The following is a 19025-nucleotide window of genomic DNA, read 5'->3' on the forward strand; positions in this document are numbered from 1 at the left end:
TAATCACTGTCTGTGTCAGATGTCATCTAGCCTGTCATGCCTTTCACACTTTTTAGCCTTGATCTAGTCAGAAATGCATTTCACGGGGCCTCCCAGTGGCGCAGCGGTTGAGCGCTGGGTTGCGAAGCTGCCCACGCCTCTGCGGCGCCGGTTCGATCCCTGGCTGCTCCCCGGCCACCCGAGGAGGGTCCCACATGGTGCGCAGACCTCTCCTGCCACCCGCTGCTCCCCTCAGCAGTGTACTTCGGTCCTTCTGCCTGCTCTGCTCCCCGCTCTGGCTCTGGTGAATTCTCTCACCCTCCCACGCTTCTGACTGTACCCAGTGCTTGTATAAATAAATAAATAAATCTTTAGAAAAAAAGAAAAAAAGAAATGCATTTCACATTGGGACTTAATACACAAATGTGTATGTACACTAACTATATACATACAAGTAGAGTTATATACAGAAATAGGCCCTAATCTCTTATCCCGGACTCTTATGTCCAGAAGTATTTTAATATTTTAAACTTTGTCCCCCACTTCGAAGGTTTTTTGGACATTTTCCCCCATTTTTCTTCAATTGAAATTTTAATACCACAGGCATGCTGCACATATTTTTATTTACTGAATGTATATCTGTGTTTTATATAATTTTTTTTTGGCTTATTTCTCCCTCTTCTAATGTATTGAAATACACGCTTGAAAATATACATCTAGAATAGCATATAGGGGTAGAATTATAGGCTTATAAATAGGGTTATAAGGTCTGAGAAGATTCAACTTTGTAAGATAGGGTCAAATTGTTTTCCAAAGTGGTTGTACCAAACTGCCAGCTGTAAACTTTCTGTTGATCTACATCCTCTCTGTACTTAGTAATGTCAGACTACTGAATTTTTTCCCAGTCAAGTGGGTGTAAAATGGTATCTTGTGGTATAACTTGTATTTTTCTTTTTAATGATTTTAAGTATTTCTTCATACATTTATTAGCCATGTATTGTGGCCATATATGTTTTCTTCTGCAAAATGCCTGTTGATGGCTTTAATCCATTTTTTAAAAAAAATTTAAAAGATTTATTTATTTTTATTTTATACAAGCATTGGGTACAGTCAGAAGCGTGGGAGGGTGAGAGAATTCACCAGAGTCAGAGAGGAGAGTAGAGCAGGCAGACTGACGAAATACACTGCTGAGGGGAGCAGCGGGCAGCAGGAGAGGTCTGCGCGCCATATGGGACCCTCCTCCGGTGGCCGGGGAGCAGCCGGGGATTGAACCAGCGCTGTAGAGGCTGTGGGCAGCTTCGCAACCCAGCGCTCAAACGCTGCGCCACTTTAATCCATTTTTTAAAAAGATTTATTTATTTATGCATACAGAGCTAGGGTACAGGCTAGAGATGCGGGGGGTGAGAGGATTCACCAGAGACAGTGTAGGGAAAAGAATAGGCAGACTGACTGAAATATACTGCTGAGGGGAGCAGCGGGCGAGACAAGAGAGGTCTGCTATGCCATTGTTGTCTGCTCTCTGGCCGGCCGGGTATCGAACTCGTGCTGCAGAGACTGCACATTGCTTTATAGTGTGGAGCTTAACCCCTTGTACCACCAGGTACAAGGTTTTGCATTTATGTAGCTTTTAATTTATTGATACTAAATTGTTCATGTATATAAATCTGTACATACATACATTCATATGATATCTCTGTTTATAGCTTATTTGTTCACTTTTTATGAAGACTTTTTCACCAACATGATTAAATGGAACTATGTTTTCTAATGTCTTAAATTCTTCTCTGTTTCAAAGTCAGAAAGATTATATTAACTATTTTCTTTTTTTTTTCCCCCTCACTGCTCTACACTGATTCTACCATGTGCTTTAATTTGTAGTTGATTTTTGTATTGTAGTAAAATATGCATAACATAGTTTACCATTTTAACCATTTTTATGTGTACAATTCAATAAAATTAGGTATCTTCGCAGTTTTCCTCTGTCCATTTTCACAACTGTTTGGTGATCCCACACAGAAGCACTGCCCCTATTAAACAGCATCTCCCCACCCCATGAATTTGTCTCTCTGAATATATTCTAGGACCTCATGTAGTGGAATCATGCAGTATTTGTCCTTTTGTGTCAGTTTTATTTCACTTTGCATAATATTCCAAGGTCCATTCCTATTGTAGCATCTATCAGAAATTTATTACCTTTTAAGACTGAATAATATTCTGTCATATGTGTAGGTCACATTTTGTTTATCCCTCATCAGTTGATGAACACTTAGGTGGTCTACAACTATTCGCTTTTAAGAATAATATTGCAGTGAACATGGGTGTACAAGTATCTGTTTGAGTTCCTGCTTTTAATTCTTTTAGGTTTATACCTAGAAATGGATTTGCTAAATTGTATAGCAGTTCAACGTTTAGCTTTTTGAAGAATTATTTTAAAGGTTTCTTTGATTTTGTCACTTACAACCTTAATTCATCTGGACCTTAAATGGTTTTTGGGTAGTAATAAGATATAGGGATCTGTTTTTCCTATGATAGCTATTTTTTCCAGTTTTGCATTTTAATAGTCCCTTTCCCCATAACTAAGACTTTCCATTTGTCATTTTTAACAGTTATGAATCCTGGTAAGTTAGTATGATATAGACAATTTAACCATTTAGGTATATGAATTATTCAGGTTGTTTCCAGGATAAAATAATGTTGTTATGATCATTTTAGTTTTTTCTTTAAATTATATTATTTCTAAGACTTAGATTACTTGGCTAAAGATTATGAATATGTTTATATCTCTCTTATATACCACTAGGTAACCCTCTATAAAAGTGGGAAAAAGTTGACATTGTCACCATTAAGTATCCACTTCCTTAAAGCATCCCAGCACTGTATACTCTATAATTTTTCTTTTTTTGAATTCAGAAATTTTGCTTGTTTAAATCCTTTATGTATTAACAAAGTTGTATCTTTTTCTCAAATATTGTTATGTTGCTTGTGTGTCCTCCTGTGTTAAGTTTAAAATAATGAAATACTATCGATGTTTTGTTGTTTTTGTTATATAAATTCAGAAAGCTGAAATCAAGTCCTGTTGCTTTAGGATCCATATCATGTTCTTATTAGTGATTTAGTTGTTGTCATTGGAAACAGATACAAATATAAATACAGTCCTCATTATTGTAAAAGTTGTAAATAGAATTTAATTTTTAAAGCAGCTCTACACTCCAGACTTCTATTTAGTATGAATTAATTTCCAGCAGTTACTGTGAAGAGAATTTGGTTCCAAATACGACGTTGGAATAAAAACGTTAGTCACATTTGACTTCTTTTTTTTTTTTTAAAGATTTTATTTTATTTATACAAGAGCCAGGGTACAGGCCAGATGCGCAGGAGGGTGAGAGGATTCACCAGAGACAGAGCGGGGAACAGAACAGGCAGACTGACGAAATACACTGCTGAGGGGAGCAGTGGGTGAGATAGGAAAGGTCTGCTCGCCATGTGGGTTGCTCCGAGGCTGGTGGGGATCGAACCAGCACTGCAGAGGCTGCGGACAGCTTCACAGCGCTGTGCTCAACCGACTGCACCACCAGGGAGGCCCCGCCTTTGACTTCTTATTTATTTATTTATTTATAAAAGATTTATTTATTTATACAAGAACTGGGGTACAGACCAGATGTGCGGGAGGGTGAGAGGATTCACCAGAGACAGAGTGGGGAGCAGAACAGGCAGACTGACTGAAATACACTGCTGAGGGGAGCAGCGGGCGAGACAGGAGAGATCTGCTCGCCATGTGGGATGCTCCGACGCTGGTGGGGATTGAACCGGCACTGCAGAGGCTGCGGACAGCTTCACAGTGCTGCGCTCAACCCCCTGTGCCACCAGGGAGGCCCCCCCACCTTTGACTTCTTAAAAGTTACTCTGAATAGATTTCTCCTACCTTGGTAAATTTCTTTTTATTAATTCTGGTTTTAGATTTTTGTATGTCTTCAGCCTGTAGGGAAAACATGTGGCGGTATCTCAAAACATTACAAATAGATCTACCATATGATCCAGCAATCCCTCCCTGAGGTACCTGAAGAATTTAAAAACACTAATTCAAAGGGATCTATGCACCCCTATATTTATTTCAGCACTATTTACAATAGCCAAGATATGGAGACAATTTAAGTGCCCAAAGAGAGATGAGTGGATTAGGAAGATGTGGCATACATGCACAATGGAATACTATTCAGCTGTAAAAAAATCTTTCTTGCCATTTGTGACAACATGGGTGGAACTGGAGGTGGTTATGCAAAATGGAACATGTCAGCAAAAGAAGGATAAATACCCTGGATGATTTAATTTATATGTGGAATATAAAAAACAAAGCAAAGGAACAGCGCATCCCTGGTGGTGCAGGCATAGAGTCTCAGCTGTTGTCAGCCACTGCAGTACGAGTTCGACCCCTGCCCAGGTAGCTAACCCACATCGCGCAGCACAACTCTCCTGTCTCACCTGCTGCTCCCCTCAGCAGTGTATTTTAGTTGATCTGCCTGTTCTGCTCCCGACTCTGTCTCTGGTGAATCCTCTCAACCGCCTCCCCCACTACCTCTTATACCCCAGCTCTTGTATGCATAAATAAAAAAAATAAATAAATCTTTTTAAAAAAGCAACCACAAAGCAAAGAAACAGACAAAAGTAAAACAAACCCTTGAAATTTGATTGTAGAAGTAAGAGTGTATCGGAAGTGGAGGCCAGAAGGGTGGGAGCAAAAATGGGGAGGGTGTCCAGTGGACTCTGGCAGAGGATTATTAGAACTTTGGTGGTGGCCATGATGTGATAACATACATTTGAAGAGGTGAACTTATATCCCTAAAACATACAATGTTGTAAACCCATTACCCCAATTACCTTAAGTAAAAATGTATGTAAAAATAATTTTTAAGATGTCATAACCTGTTTTAGCCACTATCATTTGGATTCTTCAATTATTATTAGATTTACTCTAAACAAAATGGAATTTATCTTTACTAGACAATGTGGAATTCTCCACATACACTCCCCTCCCTATTGCCTGATAAATCTTTTCCCCTGCCTAATTATGAGATACATGGCTAAAATACCTTGGTTAAAAAAACTCATTAATGCAAACACTTGTAAAGTAATAATTACTAACACTTACTGAATGCTTTATATACTGTTCTAAGCTGTTTTCATGCTTTTAAAACTCATTTAATCCTGACATCATTTCTGTGAGATGCATGGCTATTACTATTACTATTCCCAGTTCTAGAAACATAGGACTAGAAAATGTAAGAAAATCCTATCCCTTGGAGACTATCAGTATAAAGAGCTTAGGGTATATATGTCCACCCTTTAAAATGTTTATGTATGTATGCACACACACAGAAAGGGAATAATTTATAATTTTCTTCTTGATAAATGTGGGCATTATGCTATATCCAGTGGTTGTAACTTGCAATATTTTTAATTAAAAGTATTTTTTTCATCATCTTTCTGTGTCAACACATACAGCTCTTAACTCATTTTTTCTGCTTCTGATTTTAATGGATATACTAAGTAGAATAAATAAAGTTCATGCCAGTTTTTGTGTTGTTATAATGACTTCAGTGAGCATTATTTTATATATATTTTTTATATTTGACCACTCATTTCCTTAGGATAAATTACTGTAGCATATTTGTAGAGTTAGAGACTCCACACATTAAAAAGTTAGATAAATATCAGGCCTTCCTGGTGGCACAGCGGTTGGGCACTGGGTTGTGAGGCTGTCCGCAGCCTCTGCTGCGCCGGTTCGATCCCCGGCCACTGGGCGAGGGTCCCACATGGCGTGCAGACCTCTCCCACTGCCTGCTGCTCCCCTCAGCAGTGTACTTCATCAGTCTGCCTGTTCTGCTCCCTGCTCTGACTCTGGTGAATTCTCTTACCCTCCCGCACTTCTGACTGTACCCAGTGCTTATATAAATAAATAAATCTTATTAAAAAAAAGAGTTAGATAAATATCGCCGAAGAACCCTCTAAAAACTTAGTTCAAATGTATACTATCAATAGCCTCTTTTGCCAGTGCCTTATCAACGTTGATTTTTTATTTGTGATTTTTATATATTCACAATTTTATTTTTTTAATGATTTATTTATGCATGCATACAAGAACTGGGGTACAGGCCTGATGTGCAGGAGGGTGAGAGGATTCACCAGAGACAGAGCGGGGAGCAGAACAGGCAGACTGATGAAATATACTGCTGAGGGGAGCAGCGGGTGAGACAGGAGAGGTCTGCCAAGCCATGTGGGTATCTCCCTGGCCAATGGGGATCAAACCTGTGGTGCAGAGGCTGCGGACAGCTTCACAGCACTGCGCTCAACCGCCTGTGCCACCAGGGAGGCCCCATTCACAATTTTATTTGGTGTTTTTCTTATCATGTTTATTGTCAAAGTCTATATTACCAGCACATTTTGCAGTTTGTAATTTGTTCAACTTTATGGTGTCTTTTGTCATACTGTATTTTTATTTTTCATTGTAATTTTATGTACTATATCAAATATAGTACATTCTGTTATATATATTATATTATGATGCATAATATATGTAATTTTTTTTTCAAATTGCTGTCCTGGTGTCATTTATTAATATATTAGTAATGCAAACCAATATATTTCTTTTCTACTCATTTGGCATAACATCCTTATCTTTTATCCTAAATTCATATATGGTAGGTATGTCCCTGTTCTGTTCTGTTGATGTAACCATATTTGTTTTTTGTAGCCGTATAGTAAAATTTAATATCCTATAGGACAAACTTCCCTGTAGTTTTATTTTGAAACAACTTTCATTTCTAAAAGTTTTGACTATCTTTTGCACTTTTATCCTTTTACGTGCACTTTTGTGTGTTTTTACTTAAATTTTTACTGACTTATAACATGCATATTAAAAATGAACTTTTTAATATTTTTTTTAATTAGGAAAGCAGTTTTTATTTTTTTTTAAATTTTTAAATTTTTTTTTTTTTTTTTTAGGAAAGCAGTTTTTAACTGCAATTCCTTGCACATCAACAAGTTTCCGACTCCTTCCCTGAGTTATCCTATTGCCATTCCACAGTGGTAACACCACTTTTTCAATATTACAAATTTGATGAGGATGTTAAAAAAAAAATCCTCATTTTTTGATTAAATGAACTTTAGTCATTTAGTCAAATTTTGAGAAATTAAAATCTTTTGTTACATCTTTCAATAAAGTCTTGTCTGTTTCTTTTGAAGTTTATTTCAAGACTGAAAAAAAATGTGTGGTACATAAAAACACAACAGACAATAAGGACAAAGCATCTATTGGTAGTATCAGTACCTTGTGACTTGTAGGGAGAGACATTTATCAGTGGGGTGTGTGTGTACAAGAGCTGTTATAAATCAGAGGTTTAGGGCCTCCCCTGGTGGCGCAGGCAGTTGAGCGCAGTGCTGTGAAGCTGTCTGCAGCCTCTGCAGTACTGGTTCAATCCCGGCCAGCCTGCGAGGGTCCCACATGGCGCGGCAGACCTCTCCTGTCTCGCCCACTGCTCCCCTCAGCAATGTATTTCATCAGTCTGCCCGCTGTGTACCCTGCTCTGTGTCTGGTGGGTCCTCTCACTCTCCCGCACCTCTGGCCTGTGCCCTGGTTCTTGTATAAAATAAATAAATAAATCTCTCTAAAAAAAAAAAAAGAGGTTTACACCATTATGCTTTTGTGGTGATTACTATTTATAAGGTGGTTAATTTTTTCATATTTTAAAATACTGTTATATATATTTAAAGATTTATTTATGTATACAAGAATTGGGGTACAGACCAGAGGCTCGGTAATTAATAGAAGAAAATAATTCTCAACCTTAATAAAAGAATGACTATATGAAAAGGAATGTGGTGTCATTTAGCAAATTATTGCTGTAGAGAGATTTGCTTCTAAAAATCCTCTTGATCATAGAGTACCACAAATTCCTTTCATTACTGTTTTTTAAGCACACCTGTATAATTCTGCATGGACTGCAGGATAATTCCAAATCTTTTGTATGGCATTTATTTATTTTTCTTACATTGTTGTTTTTTTTTTTAAAGATTTATTTATTTGTGCATACAAGAACTGGGGTGTAGGCCAGAGGTGTGGGGTGGGGCTGAGAGGATTCACCGGAGAGGGTGGGGAGTAGAACAGGCAGACTGTCTGAAATCCACTGCTGAGGGGAGCAGCAAGCGAGACAGGAGAGGTCTGCTTGCCATGTGGGTTGCTCCCTGGCTGGCCGGGGATTGAAATTGTGCTGCAGTGGCTGGTGATAGCTCGATAGCGGTCTTTAACCCCGGCGCCACCAGGGAGGCCCTATTGTTTATTTTTGTACAGTAGTTGATTTCTCCACTCTCATGTAGTACCCATAAATCTCCTACCACCATGTTACCCAGGAACTGTCACACTAGTCCCTTGGGCTTTTCCCTCCCCTATTTGAACTCATTTCCCCCCGCCACCTCCCCTGCCATATGGCTCAAATCTATAGTTTACCTGCAAGTTTTGTCTTTCTCTTTTTTTTGATCCTTCTTTCAGTTTCCCTGTATCCCTCCTATAAATGCCATACAATCTGATATTTTTCTTTTTCCTCCTGACTGATTTCACTGAGCACAATCCCTTCTAGTTCCACCCGCGTTGCTGTGAATGGCATGAATTTATCTTTTTTGATTGCTGAATAATACTACGTTGTGTGTATATACCACATCTTCTTGATCCGTTTTTCTGTTGGGGCATTTAGGTTGTTTCCATGTATTAGCTATTATAATTAATGCACAGTAAACACAGGCATGCAAGTTTCCTTTTGAATTAATGTTCTTGTCATCTTTGGGTAGATTCCTAGGAGTGGAACTGCTGGGTCACATGGTAGCTCCATTTTTAGTAATCTGAGGACCCTCCATGAAACTTTTCATAGTGGTTGGACCAGTTTGCAGTCCCACTAGCACTGTAAGAGGGTTCCTTTTTCTCCACATCCTCACCAGCATCTGTCCAAAAACTATTTTTATGAACATTTGTAATAGATTAATAATAACTCCTGTATTTATCATTATTTAATCATTTCTATGTTGTTGAACCTTTTTTCCCATTTTTTAAAAAGATTTATTTATTTATGCATACAAGAGCTAGAGTGTAGACCACAGGTATGTGGGGGGTGGATGAGAGGATTCACCAGAGACACAGTGGGGAGCACAACAGGCAGATCAATGGTAATACACTGCTGAGGGGAGCAGCTGGTGAGACAGGAGAGGTCTGCTGTGCCATGTGGATAGCTCCTTGGCCTGCTGGGAATCGGACTCTTGCTGCAGTGGCTAGCTGGCGATAGCTTGATAGCGCTTTTTCCAACCCCTGTGCCACCAGGGAGGCCCTTTTTTCCATATTTTTATAAACGGTTTTCTCAGTGAACATTTTTATATCCAAATCTTTGTTTTCACACCAAATAGTTTCCTTAAAGTAGATTTCTAGAAGTAAAATTATTGGAACAAAAGATATAAATATTTTAAAATAAGATTATAAGAAATGAAAATAGTACAAAGTATTATAGAAAATAGAAAAAATAAAATTAAGATGATTCATAGTACCTCTTAACAGAGATGGACTTTAGTTATCCTTGGATATGATTCTTTACAGTCTTTCTCTATGAAAGTATGTATGTGTATATAATTTTAAAACCACATTAAGATTTTCATCCTGTGTAGTTAAAATGCTATTATATTAAGAGCATTTTCCAATGTTGTGAAAAATCTTTGAAATCTTCATATTAAAGGGTATATAATTTCTTATTATGTGATATAAGATATACCTTTTTTGTTAACCCCTACCCATTTCCAGGCATATATACTTTACAGTTTAAAGTATTGTTTTTAACTGTTAGAAGTAAAGGTGCAATTACCATTTTGTTTTTAAATTGTTGTTTCTAACCAGAAATATTCTTAGTATAGTCTCAGAAATGGAATTACTTGACCAGTGGATATGTGCATTCTTAGGATGTGTACTTCAGATAGATGCCTTCTAGAGGTGTTACTAAATTAACTGGCTCACCAACAGAATGTTTGGATGCCGTACAGTCTTAGGAATGGATTAGACATGAGTCTGTAGCTCTGTTTTGAGGAAACGGTCATGACTTTCACTTTCTATTTATTGCTTTATGGAAATTTCAGCATTTCTGGATTTTGATCTAGCCTTGGGCCCTGACATAAAGTATTACATCTTTCAGGGGAGAGATGAAAGGTAGTTGCTTAGACTTGAGTGAAGGGTCCTTAGGAGAATTGTTTACTGGCTGCTAAGTATTCTCTCTAAGGAGTATTTGTGGACCCTAAGTTAGTCAAACTGAGGAGTAACCAGAGAATGACAAGTCAAATCAAGAACCAGACTTTTGAAAAAGAAAGGTAGATGATATTTAGCTACAATTTCCTCTTTCTTTTTTTAAAAAATTTCCTAGGAAATAAATTCTTCCCCGTTAAAATGCCAGTATTACCAGGTATCCCTACCTACAAAGTCTGAAATAATTGAGAGCCTAAATGAACCCAAAGACTCTGATTAGGAGTGAATCATTTTTCATTCTTATGCTGTGTACAGATCAGGATGTCTCTTTTCTTTGGGCAGGCTAGATCATATTGACCGAATAAATAAATATATTAGGAGATGAAGAAATGGATAAAAATTAAATGATTATAAACATACAAATATCAAGAAAGAAATATTCATGTTCCATTTATTCATGATTTTACCATAAAGTTTTAAAACATTTTAAGGATGCATATATGTGCGCTTTGTAGGCTACCTGCTGATAAGGAATGTTAGACTACTTTTTGATCCATACGGTTAATTTGACAAGAACATAAAATTGTTTTTAAAGGTCCATCAGCTTTTAATTTCTTTTCTGTTAACAACTTGTTCTCACATTTTTGATGTGAAACCTGACTTAAACTGAAGACTCCCCCTGCTGGGTAAGAATAGGGGTAAGACTGGGGCTAAGAGTAGAAAACCGGAAGTTTGGGCTTGAGTAGTCAGTCACAGGCCCCCACAGGGCACTGGTTGTAGTACCCTACTGGTATCTTGAAATTCCTGTGTATTCTCCACAGGGTGCCTTCCCTGCACGGTTGAAGAAAGTGCTGATTGTGGGAGCGCCCATATGGTTCCGAGTGCCCTATTCCATCATCAGCCTCCTCTTGAAGGACAAAGTCCGGGAGAGGGTAAGCAAGCTGGCTTCGTTTTATTTGAAGGTGGATTAATACATTCCCATCCTTGCTATTGAAATCTTGCCAATTAATTTTCAAACTTCAAGAAATTCCTCCTGGCTTGTCTCTTGGAATGCTTTGTGCTTCTGTTAGTGTATTCACTTACATTCTCTGCTTTTTAGAGTATTCAACTCAGTACAGGCTGCCTCTCCTGCTGTACTACAGGTTCCTTGACATTAGGAGCTGGACGTAGTTTGTCTGGCACACCACTCCATAGCATATTGCTTAAAGATCATACTGAAGGAATGTGTCTTATAGGTAACTTCGGGATAGCTAATACTTTCGAAATTACGTCTAGTATCGTACAGGCCTTTAATATTTAACAACTTTTATTAAGCAGCTGACCCTTGAACAATATGGGTTTGAACTGCAAAGATCCATTTATACAAGGACTTGCTTGTAGATAGATGATGTAAATTTATGGTATTGATATGGGACAGTCCTGTGAATGTATTTTCTCTTAAGATTTTCTTAACACGGTAACATTTTCTTTTCTTGAGCTTTATTGTAAAACAACTGTATAGAATACATATATAAAATGAGTGTGAATGGACTGTTTATGTTATTGTTAAGACTTCTCCGGTGGCAGGCTATTAGCTGTGAAATAATATCAGATTTTTGTTGTAAGGATTATGGAATTCTATGGATAATAACAATGTAAATATTTATATCTAAGGCGATGTGGGTTGGAGAGGGGAAACTGAAGACATTTAGATAACTTCTAACTCAGAGTCAGAGAGATCTTTCCTAAGATAACTTTTTTTTTTAATAGAGGCATGTTTTATTTATTTATTTGTTTGTTTGTTTGTTTGTTTGTTTATACATGCACTGGGTACAGTCAGAATTGCGGGAGGGTGAGAGAATTCACCAGAGCCAAAGTGGGGAGCAGAACAGGCAGAAGGACCGAAGTACACTGCTGAGGGGAGCAGTGGACGGCAGGAGAGGTCTGCGTGCCATGCGGGACCCTCCTCCGGTGGCCGGGGAGCAGCCAGGGATCGAACCGGCGCCACAGAGGCCGCGGGCAGCTTCGCAACCCAGCGCTCAACCGCTGCGCCACTGGGGAGGCCCCCTAAGATAACTTTTTGAGATGACTCCTTAGCCAAGTTCTTAACTTATATACAATTATGTGTTTATGAACTCAAAATATATTGAACATCTTTATAGTCCAGCTCTAGGCCCTGGGAATTAGAGGAGAGGACATTCCAGGAAGAAGCAGCAGCGGGAGAGACTAGCCTTTAGGAGAACAGCCTTCCCATTCAACACAGATTCCAAGGCTAATTTGGTCTAGTATGACTGTGTTGAAGAGAAGAATTAGGTATTCTTGCTTTCCTAGCATTTTCCTGTGCTACCCTGAGTGAATAGTCTTGTCTAGTCTTCATAGAAATCTATCTTTGAAACATCCATACTGAGCTGTGAGTAAAACAAGCTAATAGACTTGGAATAGGTTGCCTCAGTATGCAGTTGGCAAGAATAACCACTACCTATGCATTCTGAATGGTCAGAAAGGCAGGTACCAGCATGAAATGATACTGGAAAGCCTTAGTAGTAGAAAGCCTTTGCTCAGAAGATATTATAACAGGGCTCCTAATTCTAGGAAACAAATTGGTACACATTATGGGAAGTTGAACCTTTGGGAAATTCATAAGAATCCAAGCCCAGGTAGATGAAATGCAGTCTACTTCCTTTACAAGTACGCCTAACATTTCTTTTCTTTTCTTTTTTTTTTAAAGGAGAACTCTTTTGTTTTTTTGTTTATTTATTTATTTATTTACTTATTTATTTATACAAGCACTGGGTACAGTCAGAAGAGCGGGAGGTTGAGAGAATTCACCAGAGCCAGAGCAGGGAGCAGAGCAGGCAGAAAGACCGAAGTACACTGCTGAGGGGAGCAGCGGGCGGCAGGGGAGGTCTGCGCGCCATGTGGGACCCTCCTCCAGTTGCCGGGGAGCAGCCGGGGATTGAACCAGCGCTACAGAGGCTGCGGGCAGCTTCGCAACCCAGCGCTCAACCACTGCGCCACCGGGGAGGCCCAGTACGCCTAACATTTCAAGCAAATCTGATCCCATTCTCCAGAAGTCATTTTATAAGCGCATTTGTTTTTTATCTCCACTGTCTCTGTCTTTCCCCCCTCCCTACCCCTCCATATTCATATGGTTCTCTGCTTTTCCAGATTCAGATATTAAAGACATCTGAGGTCACTCAGCACCTACCCAGGGAGTGCCTTCCAGAAAACCTGGGTGGGGATGTCAGAATTGACCTCGCCACTTGGAATTTCCAGTTCCTACCCCAGATGAATGGCCACCCGGATCCCTTCGATGAGATCATCCTGTTCTCCCTCCCTCCTGCCTTAGACTGGGACTCAGTGCATGTTCCAGGCCCCCATGCCATGACTATTCAAGAGTTGATGGACTATGTCAGCACCAGGCAGAAGCGAGGCATATATGAGGAGTATGAAGACATCCGTCGCGAGAACCCTGTTGGCACTTTCCACTGTTCCATGTAAGTGGGAAAGGCTGGGCTGACCATCAGTGGCTAGGATGGCTTCTGGCACATGCTAGCAATGGCTCCTTCAGCATCTCTCTTCCCTAGTGCAGACTTGTGTTAGGAGCATCACTCTTACATAAATTAACTAACCGAGTGTTACTGTACTCAGCAACAACATCCTGTGCTCTAAGGGGAGCACTGTAATAATGGACAGAGTTGTGGGTATTTTCCTGACATGCAAGTGTTTTTAGGAGGAAAATTACACAAGTTTAGGCTCTCTACCAATGGGCTACCCTTTTCTCCTGCCCTCAGTATGCTCGCTATTCTGTTCATCTGGGTGATTTCTCCTGCGAGCATTTCTAGTACATGCCTTCCTGAGGAAGCATACTTCTGCATTTAAAATGATCCATAATTAGTAAGAGCAAAGAGTTTGAATTGGCCTTATCGGATTTTCTTAGGAATTTGGCCTCATAGGATTTTTCTTCTACCCACGTCCTATCACAAAACCTCCTGGCTAGTTTATGATTAGGTTGATAACTGTTGTTGGTAATAGAATATAGATTATTTTTAATTCTCATGTTTTCATTGGCTGCAGCAATTTCTCTCCAAGTAGTGAGTTCTGTGAGTTGGACATTAGGGCTCATGTGCCACCATAGCTAAAATCTCTGTGGTATGAGTTATTTACCTTCTCTGTATCTCACTTTTCCTGAAATATGTGACTGTTAGACTCTGCTACCACTTCCTTTTTTAGCTTTAATGTAGGAATCCACAATTCTGTGAGTACCTCTTCCCCCTTTGTCATTCCTGTCCAGCTTAGTCAATGTGCTGTAAAGAATGTGCAGGGAGAACCTTGTAGCAAAAGGAAAGAGGGAAAATAATGAGTTCAGAAACTGAGATGGGAAATTAGAGCAGACGCATTCGAGAAAAGAGCCAGTAACAGCAAGAATGCAAAGGAAAGAGAAGAAAGAGAGAAAGCGAAGTGTTTATCAGGCGGGGAGGGTATTCTTTTCTCCTACGTAGCTTTTCTCCCTGCCAGTTTGAGACCCCATATGCATCCAGTCTTGTTCCCAGCAGTGCTCCTCTATTAGCTTTGAATCAGGGATGTATGAAGGAGGAGAGCTGGCTGCGAAAGGATAGACCGTCATGGGGATTCCTAACCTTGCTGTGGGCGCTTCTGCTCCGAGTCCTTGAGATGCCATTGCTACCACAGCCCCCTTTCCACCCATTAAAAAAGTGGGTTTAGATTGTCTCTGGCATCACTCAAACCAGCTCTCGTGTTACAGAATCAGAGAGCATATCCCAGTCCTTTGGAAGGACTTCCTACTCTTGCCTCTTCACTAATGAACGAGCCCCTTCTCGCCCCCGCGGCATCTCAGGTTCATCACCAGCTCCGTCCCTCTGCCCCACACCAAGTTCCAGGCCAACTTCTTACACAGAACAAACTTTGTTTCCCTTGTAATTCTTTTTTTTTTTTTAAATTTCTTTTTTTAAGATTTATTTATACAAGCACAGTCAGAAGCGTGGGAGGGTAAGAGGGTAAGAGAATTCACCAGAGCCAGAGCAGGGAACAGAGCAGGCAGAAGGACCGAAGTACACTGCTGAGGGGAGCAGCGGGCGGCAGGAGAGGTCTGCACGCCATGTGGGACCCTCCGCCAGTGGCCGGGGAGCAGCCGGGGATCGAACCGGCGCTGCAGAGGCTGCGGGCAGCTTCACAACCCAGCGCTCAACCGCTGCGCCACCAGGGAGGCCCTGTTTCCCTTGTAATTCTACATTATGAAGTAGATATCTGCCCAAGATTCCTCATGGACCAAGAGACTTTGTTGTTGTAGTTTTTTCCACCTACATCTTTTTTCCCCCAAAAATGGCTTTTTTAAAAATTGAACTTTTTATTGGGAGATAATTGTAGATTCACATGCTATTGTAAGAAATAATACACAAGTCATATGCACCCTTTTCTCGTGTTTCCCCTGGTAACATTTTCCAAAAGTATAGTATAGAATCCCAAACAGGCCATTGACATGGATACTATCCATCAAGCTTACTCAGATTTCCATGTGTGTACTTCATTCTATGCATTTCTTTCATCACACATACAGATATCCATTACCACAGTCAAGATTCAGAATTCCATCCCCACGTACCTCACCCCTGCATTCACTAATCTGTTTGCCAGTACTATCATTGTGTTAAGAATATTATCTTTGGGCCTCCCCTGGTGGTGCAGCAGTTGAACCTGGGCTGCAAAGCTGCCCGCAGCCTCTGCAGCGCTGGTTCGATCCCCGGCTGCCAGCGAGGGTCCCACATGGCAAGACAGACCTCTCCTGCCGCGCCCGCTGCTCTCCTCAGCAGTGTATTTCGTCAGTCTGCCTGTTCTGTTCTCCTCTCTGGCTCTGGTGAATCCTCTCATCCACCCACGCTTCTGACTGTACCCAGTGCTTGTATAAATAAATAAATAAATCTAAAAAAAAAAAAAAAAGAATTATCTAAAAATATAATCATAATATATGCAATCTTTTGGGATTGCCTTTTTTCACTCAGTATAATTCCCTGGAGATTTCATCCAAGTTGCCATGTGCATCAGTATTTTTGGTGTTGCGTGGGTATTCTATGATATTAATTTACCACAGTTTACTTACCTGTTGAAGGACATCTGTTTTTTTTTTTTTCCCCAGTTTTTATCTATTACCAGTAAAGCTGCCATGAAGGTTTGTGTCTTAAGTTTTGTATAAATGCCACTGCGGCCTGAGTTTGATCCCTGGCCAGGGAGCTGACCCACATGGCGCAGCAGACCTCTCCCACTGCTCTCCTCAGCAGTGTATTTCAGTGGATCTGCCTGTTCTATTTTCTAATTTGTGTCTGGTTAATCCTCTCTCTCTCTCTCTCTCTCTCTCTCTCTCTCTCTCTCTCTCTCTCTCACACACACACACACACACACACACACACACACCCCCGCATCTCTAGCCTACACCCCAGTTCTTCTGTGCATAAATAAATAAAAATAAAAGTTTTGTATAAATGTTTCCATTCCTCTGGTATTAATACCCAAGAGTGCTTATGAGAAACTTCTCAGCTGTTTTCCAGATTGACTGTCTCTTTCTTGTTTCCTCCTTTCTGCTCAGCAGTGTGTAAAGGATCCAGTTCTTTGCTTCTTTACCAGCGTTTGATGTTGTCACTATTTTTTATGTTAGCAATAGTTATGGGTATGTAATGAGATCTGCTGTGGCTTTAATTTACATTTCCTTGCTAGCTAATGATGTTGAACACCTTCTCTTGTGCTTATTTGCTATCTGTATATCCTTTGCCTCCTTGTTGTCCATTTTCTAATTGAATTTTAAAAAATGGTTGCTACCACATCCTTATCCATTCTCTGTTCATTGACACTTAGGTTATCTCCAGATCTTGGCTATTGTAAAGAATGCTGTAGTGAATATAGGGGTACATACATCAAATTACTGTTTTCATATTCTTTGCATAAATACCTAGATGTGGAGTAGCTGTATTTTTAGTCTTAATTTTTTGAGAATTTCCATCTGCTTTTGCACAGGGGTTGCACCAGTTTATATTCCTAGCATCAGTGTACTAGGGTTCCCTTTTCTCTGTGTCTTCACCACTTGTTGTTTGTCTTTGCAAGGAGACGGATGGATGGAGATGTGGTATATAGACATGTGTAATACTAAGTTATAAGAAAAAAAAGATGACATCTTACCAGTTGCAGTAACCTGGGTGAATTTTGAGGGGACTGTTCTACATGAAATAAGTGAGATGGAGGAAGACAAATAATTTTACTAGTGCGGATGATAAAGAACAAAATAAATGAAAAAAACAAGACAAAAACTAACACTTGGATTCATAGAACAGATTGAGAGTTACCAAAGGAAGTAAGGTTGGGGGTGACTAGAAGAATCCAGAGGAGCAGTTAGATGGTGGTGGATGGAAAAGACTTTTCTGGTGGTGATTATAATGAGGTGTACAGCTGAGAAAGTCTAATTCTGTATCCTTGAAACATACTGTTACAAACCAACATTATTTCATCCTTCTGAAATCTTTGTCTCTGCTTTACTTTTGGGGTTTATACTAATTAGTTCCCTTATTGTCATTTTAGTGAGGCTACTGGATTAAGTAAAATCAAACGTGTTGACAACTACCATGTTGAACTGGAATTTGAGAGTTTAATTTGAATATCTTCTGAGAAACGAGTAGTAGAAAATTTTATTTGCAGCTAAATTGTATTTGATGTTGTAGTCTTATTTCTCACTCTTTTTTTCTTTTGAATGGAAAGATCTTTATTTCCATACATACTTACTAAACATGTGACACAATATGGAATTATACTGACCTGACTGTGACTAGCTCTGTCTCTGCTCCCAGCAGTCATCGACACGCACCTGTGCACTAACAAGCTTCCTGCACAAACATACACAGCATCCCCACGTTTTCTTTACTTCAGCTCATCTATTTCATTTCCTCAGGTCTCCAGGAAACCTAGAGAAGAACCGCTATGGGGACGTTCCCTGCCTGGACCAGACGAGAGTGAAGCTGACAAAGCGGAGTGGCCACACTCAGGTAGAGCGAGAGATGCCATCTCTCAGGAGCACTGAGGGGAATTTAAGCCTCTTCCAAAGTGAAGCTTATGAATACTGTGCTAGAAAAAACATGGACTCTAGTCCAGAGAGCTAAAGGTTTGAGTGTTAACTTTGCCGCATACTAGTCAGTATGATAGGCAAGGCTCTGTCTGCCTACCTCACAGCACTAATTGGCAAGTAAATGAGATACTTTATGCAGACGCCTGTAGCAGGAGGTCTGGTATATTGTGGGCTCCTGATACATGTTCACTTATTTCTGCTTTTACTTTTTAGTTGCAAAATCGTGGTCACATCATCCATCGCATTGGTCAGTGTATATGCATCAGTACATGGCAACTCTGATTATAAGTAGCCTTTGATTTTTGCATCTAGAAGATCTACCCAAATATTTTGGACAACTAGTATATACGTAAATATCTAGTGATAGAGATGAAATGGTCAAATGACTCTATCATTTAATGTATTAATTTTATAGTATCTGCATATTAAAAATCATATAAATTAGTATAGATAGTGAAAGTATTATTTAAACTCTTCATGTTCCTTTATATCAATGTCTTTGTCCTCACATACATTATAGGAACTTGTTATAGCTCCTTTCTTTTCTCTGAGGGGTAACTTGGAAAAATCATTGCCTTGTATTTGGCCATATGTAGTGTGTGGGTGAGGATCTGAGAATCATGGTTTCAGTCACTTTTGACCCTACTCTTTCAAGCACACGTACTGATTTTGTAGTCC

At 39.7% G+C, this 19025-nt stretch overlaps 1 protein-coding gene across 1 annotated transcript in view; it reads left to right on the forward strand.

The window, feature by feature from the left end:
* Positions 1 to 19025, forward strand: part of PTPN9 (protein tyrosine phosphatase non-receptor type 9) — a gene marked incomplete at its 5' end in the record, with an annotated part of 71540 nt that overhangs the window by 40244 nt on the left and 12271 nt on the right. Inside the window, 3 exons of the mRNA XM_084240355.1 lie at positions 11065 to 11175; positions 13391 to 13719; positions 18174 to 18267. Of these exons, the coding sequence (XP_084096481.1) occupies positions 11065 to 11175; positions 13391 to 13719; positions 18174 to 18267 (534 nt within the window). The remainder of the gene's footprint in view (positions 1 to 11064; positions 11176 to 13390; positions 13720 to 18173; positions 18268 to 19025) is intronic.

The sequence above is a fragment of the Talpa europaea genome, assembly GCF_964194135.1.
Source record: "Talpa europaea genome assembly, chromosome: 8".
Lineage (NCBI taxonomy): Eukaryota > Metazoa > Chordata > Mammalia > Eulipotyphla > Talpidae > Talpa > Talpa europaea.